We start from the raw sequence: 10,836 nt of genomic DNA on the forward strand, positions 1-10,836 counted from the left end.
GGGGGGGAAGGGGGGAGTAAGCAGCTGCATGGTGCTCAGATGCCCTCTGAGCTCAAATCACAACATAAACTGGTCTGAAGATTCCACTACAGAATCCATCCACGACTGGAATGAAATTTTCTCAATCTGATAGGGGTTGTGCTGAGTCTTTAAAGAGGGATGATCTAAGGCCACAGGAGTCTTTTGGTCGTCAGTCCCTTCTGCTCAGAGTTCCCCATAGGACTTTTCTTGTGGTCTGGGCCTAACAAGTTGCCCTAGAATCCCCAAATAACTGCAAAGATGAACACACCATTCCTCTCATTCATCCACTTTTGATGTTAAAATACAGACTGCAAAATAAACTGCATAGTTACAACCTATTAGGCCTCCTCAGAAGAAATCTTTCCTGGTCCTCATCAACCTAGGCAATTTCATTATTTGGAGAGTATCAACATCCTTGTTTTTTCCAAGGAAGAGGTGTCTGAGTCATGATCAATTTTGCTGTTTAGTGTGGACTATCCTGAAAAGAGAATGGGATCACTTAACCTGGGGCAGATCATCCCTTTCCTCCTTCCACTTGCACCTTGGCAGTGTCAGCATCTATTCACTGGGTGGCAGTATTTACTAAAATATGTTACTAAAAAGCAACATCAAATTTTGTATAATTGGAAAAATCCATGCTCACTGAGTAGTTACACAAATACATATAAAAATTGAGAAGTTGACTAAAAAAAATGTAAAAGAAACTAGTAACAACTTTATTAATTCTTTTTCTTTTTTTTTTTTTTTTTTTTTTTTGTTTGAAAGACACCTGGGACTTAATTTTATATTATCAAACCAAACATTTATATTCTACTAGTAAAAATTTTGTATGTTAGATCTGTAAGAAAAAAAGCTTGTGTTTAAAATTTATTTGTGTTTAAAACTCATTTATTACAGAAAAGAAGTATGTGCTGACTAACAATAATAAACTTCAATTTCTTCACTAATGAATTCTGCATGAGGGTGTGAGATATTTCTAAATTCTTAACCCAGTATACCAGAGATAATAAATAGAAGCTCTCATCCTAATCATTAATTTTCCTTCAGAGATTAAGAGCAGGCAGGAAATAAAAATTTCCCACTTCCAGGAAATTTTATCTTTCATAGAACTAGTTGAATAAACTGAAAAGAAGACAATGCTGTCTCTTCACTTGCATTCAGAAGCTAGATTAGTGCTTTATTCTGCTTAGATTGCAAGTTTCATCTGCATTAGACTTTTAAAAAAATTTTGGAAGCAAGCTCCCGATATCTTAATAACATAAATTGGTTAATAAGGCTGGCCCAGAGTAAGATCTTCTGTAAAGAAACAAAACGGTAATACATTTACCTGGAGAAAAGGAACTTCCAAAAATGTTTACTTATACATACATACCTTTTAGGATGATATTTTAAAGGATGCTGAAATAAGTAAGTTACAGGTAAAGATACAATAGTAATTTCACTTTGACACCACTGGCAAGGAATGTGATCTGTCAGATCAAACGTTTGCACATATTTTTCATAGATACTTACTTCTGCATTCTATTGCTGGGAGGCGTTGCTCCCACACTCCATCAGCACACTCAAATGCAATTCGTCCAAGTTTTATATATCCAGGTCGACATCTGTATGTTACTTGAGTACCATGTGGATAGGGAGGTTTGTCCCATCTTTCAGTAGGCACTTCTTTAACCCTCCTAGGAGGAGGTTCTTGACAAGCTAAAAGTTGTAAATAAAAAACTGGTGACTGAAGCACATTCTACAAATGCCAAAATAATTATACAATAGAAAATGTAGCACAAAATCCTGGGGACACTTGTGATCAAATGAGCACATTTTTTCTACGTAATCATCACAAAACAGGAAACTGCCAAGAATTCACATTTTGTAATAATACAAACAGACATTTAGAAGGACATAAGAATAGTCAAGTAAGTGCCAAGAAACCACACAGGACAATCATAACTCATGAAATAGATTTTAGTTACAATGACTGAGATGAGATTAGTAGCCTGGTTATAACCACAGGCATCTCTTTTACCTTTCCATCTGCAGGAGCTCCTTCATGCCTGTCCTTCCATTGCCACAACTCTGCACTCTGTAGTTTCATTTCAAACTGACATTAACTTCATGTGTCATTTGATCAAGTTTTGTCAAATCTCCCCTCACCTTTACATTGCCTAAACTTTCTCTCCAGGCTGACATCACCTGATATTCAAAAACTTATTTCCTCCTGTCCATGAGATTACTTCTTATGACAAGTTACTTATTACATGATGTAATTAACTCTGAGTATTCACTTAGACCTTTGTTAGCTTCAAAGCATTCTGACTCAATTTTTGGGGTGGACAGTGGTGTCTTATATTTCTCATTACCTCAGTATTATACAGTGCTTCCCCAAACACTCTACTCCTGGGCCCTCTTCAGTGTCCATGAAATGCACAGCCAAGCCCATATGAATTACAAGACATAAACCTGAACTAATTTTATTAAGAAGTTCCTCAACAGCTTGAGAATGAGAAAAAACAGACTAAAGGGGAAAGAAACAAACATTGAAAAGCTGTTAATGAAAGACTAAATGACCTTTGTTAAAAAACCTTTTTTTTGTCGTTGTTTATAATAACTGATCTAATTTCAGTGAGGAATTTGTGTACTTGGGTGACTGAAACATACTTATTCTAAAGGCTGAATCTTTACCCAGAGTAACAGAGTCTGGACAGCCTAGCTAATTAGATACAATAAAGTCTGCTTTACTTCTGAACATGAAAGGTGAGAATTCATAAAAAATAAATAAAACAGCCTCTGAGAAACAAAGGCTTGGAAAATAAACAAAACCTCTGTATAAAAAACAAATGGGAGAAGAAATGTCTACCAGGGAAGGAAATTCCTTGGTGAGTAGAGAGCTGGCACAAAAGCCCTCCCACCAGTTTAGCTGTAAGGCCATGGGTTTGAGAAAGCAGCAATACTCTCACTGAAGCTCTCTTACAGGTTGTCCAGGTGCTGCCTAAAAGTGGGACTACAGGAAAAATATTTAGCATCTTTCCTCATGCGAGGGATGTGGAGTTATGGCTTGCTGAACTAAAATGTGGAGAGCACAACCACAGATTAAGTATCAGTGATTTCTAATACAAAGTGAACAGACTAAATACTCATTCTTCCACATCAATGTGTAAAGAGTGAATTTTACTTTAGTTATACAAAGATGTACCCTTGAACACTCACCGGTTTTATTTCAATCGGTGGACTACATACCAAATTAGAGGAATGTTTATAAAATTGTAACAAATCTTTTTCCTGCTTTTTAAACAAGAAAAAAAAAACCTGTATAATTTTAAGAGTTCTGTAGCCACGTCATTTTGAAAATACAAATAAAAGAATGTTAATTGTGAGATCTAATAACTTTATTTTGGCTGTCTTAAATAGCCAGAAGTAGTGAACTAAAGTTTTGAAGATACTGCTGAGGTGCTGAAGGAAGAGTATGCCCACATATTCACATTTTTTCCAACTACTTTAATAAATACGTTCTCCCCTGTAAATGATTACATCTGAGTAAAAGTTATTGCTTCTGTCCACTAGAGGGTACTACCCTACTATTAAAAAAGGTAGCAGGGACTATTAGCAAGATGAAGACACATTCACTTTTTAACGTTTTTGCAAAATGCAGGAATAAGTGAAATGAACAAGACTCCTCTAGCTAGTTCTGTCTTTCAAATGTGTTAAAAATGGTTAATTTACCCCCCAAAATTTTTTGTAATGGGAAAAGGATTTTTTCTAATGCTACATATTTTTCATTAGAGTTTATTAAAGTTAGTGCTTTCAGATTGCAAGCTGAGAAAGCACACTCCAAATTCCATGATCTAAACAATAATTTAGCACAGGGAGAGCTTCTCTGCTCTATTCCTCGCTTACTTCTATTTATATTTACATTGCCTGTTGTGCAGATTGTGGTCTCTTAACTCCTCCTTGTTTACCTTAAAAAAAAAAAAAAAGCACAAAACTAATCTCCTGATAGACTTTTCATTACTACTAAGATGTTTTTCTTTCTGGGTTTTATTTCAGCTCTGATTGTTCTTTACCACTCCTGCCCCGATGTCAAACTATGTGTTACCATCAAGTGTCACATTATGTGTATTTCTGACTGCAGCTAATTATTCTTTTTTTTTTTTTTAATGCAGTTTCTTATTAGCTTGAGAAGAAGAAATGTGCTGACAGATGTACTTCAAAACTCTATTAATTACATCATTCACTCACCATGTGTATTCGACAAATTGGGAGGGTTTTATTTTTATATTAGAGAGCATGCACTAAATGCATACCTTCAAATCCTTTAGTGAGAGACTAGAAGAGCTGCAATTAATAATTCAGTATTTATATGTGATGTCCTCAGTTAGAAATAGCTCAAGTTGCTTTCTTGATGTCATTATGTTGGTAGCAACTTCGATAAAGTCAAGCACAAACTATGAATTCAGTAGAAGTATTTTTCAGTTCTTGCCCAAAAACCCAGCTCTTGAACAACTCACATAGACTTTCAATATGAAGTTTGAACTAAGAACCCTGCATGACCCATGGTAATAGTTGTCCCGGTTAAATCAAATATTGCTACATTCACATTCCTTTGCAATCTCTCTGATCTAAAGAAAGCATTGCGAAAAGGAAGTGCAAATTCAGGCAAACTTTCTTTTCAAATGCCAGGACTTTTCTGGACTTCTTTGCAAACAAATTAGACTTCATTAGTTGCTTTGGAGCAGTATTTATTATAAGTATATATTAAAAAGATAATACATTTCATGAATGCCCTGATTTTTCAGTTCTTCAAAGTAAAATCCATCAGATTGTTTTGATTAATAAGGTCTTCAAAATCTTCACCTAAATTTACAAACAACCTGAACTGAGCAAAGACACACTAGCTTAAAACCACATAGACCCCTTTCCACAGGTCTATGTAAAGGAACCCAGACAGAAAGCAAAAAAAAAAAATTAAAATTACTGAACATAAATTAAACAATGTAAATACAATATCAAGAAAACTAAATCGAACAGAGAAGCAGAAAATACCAGAGGCTTCTGAAAAGATACTCAGGAAACTAGCTATCTCTTTCAACATGTACGAAAGCATACCTGTATACCTTTATCTCATTCAATGGAATAGAAACAGTCTGTCAGTTAACATATATTTTGTATGCTTTTCAGTCAATTCAGTAATCATTCCTCTTTCTCAGATTATCTCACAGATTATTCCAGACTGAAAAGAATGCATGTTTATTGAATATTTGCTATTTTAATCTACCAGCTATTTACAGGTTTTAGATGTTAGAATAAACAAACATAATTGAGACAAATAAGTTGTCTCCTCTAGTTCTAGGGATACTAACCATTACAAAAGTTGTGCAACAGATTAGTAAGAGCAGTAGCTGTTTAAATAAATAGGTGAAATAATACCTATGACAGGACACTAAATACTAAAGGTGCTAAATACTGCCAGAAGAAATCTCAATTATCATTGTCAGAAGTTCACTAAAATCAGCTACAATGCAAACATTTTATTTACATATTGGTTTTGTTACTGTCTTCACACACACATTAAGAAAGGGGGTATTTTTCTCACATTAAAGCTTACCTCTTTCTGCAGTACAGTATATCCAACATAAGAACAGAGCTGTATAGCCCAGGAATGACATCCTAGAGATTCAGAAACTCAAACACATTTAGTATTGTAGCCTACTTTTCCTTATTACTTTATGTTATTTCTGCTCCTGTTTTACTCACTAACTGCTCCAGAGACTGACCTTGCAAAGTATTTATACTCTGATTTCAGCAGTCAGTTCCCCTATACTCTTGCCAACACAAGTGGGTGGTGGTTTGGTGTGTGGTTTTTTTTTTTTTTTTGTGTTTTTTTTTTTTTTATTATTTGTTTTTGGTGTTTTGTTTTTTTTTTTCCCCCCCACACTCCAAACTTTGCTAAATGACTACTACATAAACGTCTGGCAATTTTAGTTGACACAGTCCTTCCCTGTGGTCTGCTTGTTTTTACATTATACCTTTATTTTTTTCTTATTAATGCTTTCCATACTTACATAATGTTATTTCTTTTGGTATCCAAAAGAATTTGCACAAATAAATTATTTTGTGATTCCTTATGTCTTACATGCTTAGTTAAAACCCAGAAATTCATACTAAATGTGTGTGAAAATGAACTTCGCTACTATATGCATATCATTCAAGATCTATGTTGAAAACAACTGAAATTAAAAGGCAAAAATACAAAGTGACTTAGTAACCCACTGGTTCTTGTACAAGACAACTAACTAGCCAGTACAAAGGAAATGTACTTGATCAAATACTTGATGAAGTAAACCTAGGTGATGTTGAAATACTTGTTTCAGTATCACATGAGAAATGATGAAGATGTGAATGAATTCTAAGATGGATAATGAACTATCCAAAGCAAAGTAATAAAGACTGTGCTAAAGAACTGTGTGGAAAACTGGGCTAACAGAGGAACTCCTCATGGATTCATGTAAGCAAGAGTCTTATTAATATCTTAATTAAATGTCTTGGCTTTATAAGAAGTACACTCCAGTTGAAATGTGGATCATATGAAGAAAAATATTTGAGATTAAAATTTAGGGAAAAAAAATGTAGGAGTACAAACTACTCTCAGAAGTTGGACACAAAACAGCTGCACACCAGATACCCCATAGTGGTGATGTCTGACTGGCATGGAGTATACACAGATCAATCTTGTGTATGCTCCAAAAGATCATTTAACATACCCTTAAAATCAATAGCTTAGTTATCCTACTGATGTAGGATAAAAACCAGTCTCTTTAGACAACACATCTCAAGTCAAGCCTGAATTCCAAAGCAGTTAAAACTTTTTTCTTCTCAAAATGCAGCTGGAATTCTTTTTTTTTTTTTTTTTTTTTTTTCCCCCCCTCTTTCTTTCTTTTGTTTTTAACCTGGGCTGTGTTTTCAGTTACCAATTCTAAGGAATGGTCTTGGTGAAAATTGGCATTCACCTGTTTCACCTACAAGAACTCTTTCAGAGAGCATTACATTTCTTCCTTTCCCTCTCCCTTTCTCTTGCCAAGTGACTCATATGTGGAGAATGAAATCTCACTCTGCTCCACAACCCTGTGATGATCAGTCTACATCCATTTTGCAGGTACTGGTGCATACCTGATCAGTAAAAATAATTTTTGCACCTGTCTAAGTTGAGTTATAAGAAACAGCTCCTCACACAACTTCACTGCCCAGATCTTTAATTCCTATTGTGATAGAGAACAGTGTGCTGCTGCAGATAGCAGTGCTTTAATGGCACCAAGTTGCGCTTGTCTTCTTCGCACCAATCTTACTGCATTACTATATGTCCCTGCATGCTGTTGTACCAGTGGGCTGCTGGGTGCAAAAGTGCACTTTGCAGTGTTGAGGAACTTAGGATGGTTTAACCTTCACTGTCACAGCAGTGGTATTAACTGCTTTTCAAATGTAGCAGTGATATTGCTGCTTTCCAATTCCTTAACTGCTGCAGGAAGCTCAGAGAATGGGAAAAACATTGAGGCAGAGTGCTAGGAGGCACTCAGATTGCAACCCAGAGACAGTGGCTCAAACCAATTAGCTGTAAAAATCCATACTGCAGGCATGGGTCCTGTAATTTCTCCATTTTTTAGTGTTGTATCTTCTGATGTCATGAAGCTCAAAGTGGTTCAGGCTTTATCAAACTGCTTTTGGGTTATTAAACTACTTGTCAAATCATTACAGGCTTGAAACATGGTCAAAGATACTTTCAGCTACAACTGAACCAAAACTGGAACTGAATTGACAGTTTTCTATAAATTTCCTGACTGCTCTCCATGAATACAGGCAATGTTAAAACTAATTAAGCTAAAATATAACATCAGCACACAAGAACAGATAGGTATAAACTCCCTATGAATAAATTTTAGCTGAAAACTAGCAGAGTCATGGAAGTAGTGAGGCTTTGAAGTAATCTTTGTATAGGCATAATGTAGGCCTGTACAAAGAAACCACCTTTGATCACAAAGCAAGGGAGCAGACTCAGTTCTTTCCAGTCTTGTGGTTGTGGTCATCTTAAGTCATTGATTAAATAAACTTATCCTAACCAAGTGGAAATAAAATCAGGAACTTACATCATTGTTTCCTTCTTCACCTCTTTTATGGGCTATCAGCTGATTCAAAAACTAAAGTCTTTAACCATGTCTGACTAGCATCTCCAGCCTCTAACAAAGCAGGGCGCATATGGAAACTGTACTCAGGATCTCTAAGCCAGGCAGAAAAAGTAATCTGAAGAGTACCCTTACCTCATATTGAGAAGAAAGACAGAAACATCTAAGTAGTTAGGCAACCAAAGGCAGATGGATTATACTTATGGAAGCAGAACGTGTGACCACACTCAAATATTGCTGTGGGCACAGCCAGACAGCCAAAATATCACCACATATTTGCTGTACTAGCAAAACTGAATGTCAAGATAGAGGTTCATAGGAAAGTTCAGGTTGGAAGGGATGTCAGGAAGTTATCTTGTCGAAAACTCCTGCAGCCCCCTCCTTACTTCTGAGAACGGAAAACTATCATTTTGTGATCACTGTGACCAAGACGGCTTTCAATCATCGCATCACCCACAAGTCCTTCTCTGTTCATAAACAACAGGTCTAGTGGGGTGCCTTCTCTAGTTGTCTCATTAACCAGCTGTGTCAGGAAGTTATCTTCCACACACTACAGGAACCTCCTGGACTGTTTCCTCTCTGATGTATTCTAAAACTATTTGTACCACACTTCTGATTACTTTTGTTTAAGTACCATCTCACTCTCCTGCCTTGGTGCTCTGTATTCAAAAGCAAAAAGAAAATTACTTGAAAACGTGATCTTCACAAAAACAAAAAAAACAAAAAAAAAGAGAAGATGCTCTCCTATATAAAAGGAGCTGTCAGTATCTCTAGTTTTAAATTAAGTCCTCCTACTCACAGCCAAGTGGGGATTTACTGGAAGGCAATTCAGAGGTTATCACCATTTCCCACCAGCTCGCTCTCCCCTTCTGCAGTGCTGCTATGCCTCTTGTCCCTACAATTTTTTTTCCAGGTCACCACAGACGTCAGAGGACTGTGATGCACTGTGACCACGGGTAGCCCTGAAGTGGATGCTCTTTGGTTTTGGAACTGTGCTATGATTATTTAGCATGTAAGAATACATAGATCAGGTCATATTTCATGCCCTATGTCTGAAACAGACTTATAAGGATCACGCCTGCAGTAGAGTCACGCTCACCGGGCTATGGAAAACATGCCCTCTACCTACCAAGATTTCAGTTTAATTAGAAACATGACAAAAAAACCAAAACCAGTTCCAATTTTTTTTAATCCTTTCAGAGGAATTATCAAAATGGAGATTCTTCATATTTCTCCTTCTGCCCTAGATTTGCAGCTTTACAGTGACCTTAAAACTGTTCTCACTTTGGGCTATTTCAGTCTGTTACTGTTTCTGAATCATTATCAGACCTTTTGTGCCAGCAGAACAGTCTGCTGTTCCACAGCCATTTAAAAAATAGGCACCAAATAGAATGATAGGAGGACTCCAAGAATGCTTTTTCCTTGAAGTGTAAATAATTCCAAACATTGAAACATTGTACTCTGGAACATGTATCAGACAGTAAATGAAGAGATATGTAAAATCAGAATGCAAAATACACAATAAAAAGTAAACAGGATCATTAAAGTTTTAAAGGTATGTAAGAATAGCAATATTAGTTTAGAAATAAATACTTCATTTGGAAAAAAACATATGAAGCAGTCTAGAGCTTGGGCTGCTACTTATAGAAAATTATTATTATCATTTTAAAAAAAGTTTCATTATGTATTAGTACTATTCTCCCAATGGCTGTGCTTTCTTAAAGGACAGTTAAAATTATAATCAGCTATTCCTGTTACTATTCCAGCACATAACACAGCTACCCAGCAATGAGGTGACATAAGTGTTTCTTTCTGCAGAAACACTGCAGAAATTTACAGGACAACATAATTACTATTTATGCTATGGTAGTACTCAGACTCTCTCCCTGCCCCCAGACTGTACTGAAAGATTCAGAATGAACCAAAAATGGGCCTTATCCCTAGCAGCCAAGAATCGAGTAAGCTGTAACAAATGTAAACTAACAAACAAAAAAGGGGACAACCTGATATGCTCATGTTGACTTAACTCACTAGAAAGTTCTTTTTAAGAAAAGGATGTGAAAGAGAAGAGTAGCATTGCAGTGGCAACTCCTTTGCAGCAAGGGAGAAGTAAGAAAATGATGATGCTTTCAAATTATAATGTTTGGGAATGGTGAGTTTAGGGAAAGATTCAAGACAAACTTAATCAGCGGAACAGGAAATGACACAAAAGAATAAGACAAAATTCAGGCAACACTTAGAATTGAAATGGAAATAAGTAGTTGATCTTTGATCTAACAGATATGGTGTTATGGTCACATCACACTGATACAGTTTTTAATCATATACTCCACATCACTAAATAACAGTTTTGTATCATGGTAGGCAAAGAAGGAGAGTTCTCAAAATACACCTCTCACCAGTTTTTGCTATTGGTGATTTAGCCTCTCGGATCCATTCAAGCTGCTGGATGTTGTGACTCTCAGTCCAGCACACCCAATTTTAGTCCTATAAAGCACCTTTGTCCTGCACTTCAGATTTGAGATTGCTTTTTGAGTTGATGGTCTGAAAACAAGGAAAAAAAAATACTGTTAGGTTTCTTTAAAAAAAATTTAAAAAATGTTGTTTTATAACTGAGGAGTATACCTTTTTCAACACTGAAACTATTTTC

General features: G+C 35.9%; 1 protein-coding gene across 2 annotated transcripts in view; it reads right to left on the minus strand.

The window, feature by feature from the left end:
* CFH (complement factor H) overlaps window positions 1-5,756 on the minus strand; it is a 36,242-nt gene extending 30,486 nt beyond the window's left edge. For both annotated transcript variants that reach the window (XM_026854388.1, XM_026854387.1), the window contains exons 1-2: window positions 5,618-5,756; window positions 1,534-1,719 (exon numbers count right to left, since the gene is read on the minus strand). In XM_026854388.1, coding sequence (XP_026710189.1) covers window positions 1,534-1,719; window positions 5,618-5,678 — 247 coding nt within the window. In that variant the 5' untranslated portion in view covers window positions 5,679-5,756. The remainder of the gene's footprint in view (window positions 1-1,533; window positions 1,720-5,617) is intronic.
* Between the last annotated feature and the right edge of the window lie 5,080 nt (window positions 5,757-10,836).

The sequence above is a fragment of the Athene cunicularia genome (assembly GCF_003259725.1).
Source record: "Athene cunicularia isolate RWA chromosome 8 unlocalized genomic scaffold, athCun1 chr8_part1, whole genome shotgun sequence".
Classification (NCBI taxonomy): Eukaryota; Metazoa; Chordata; class Aves; order Strigiformes; family Strigidae; genus Athene; species Athene cunicularia.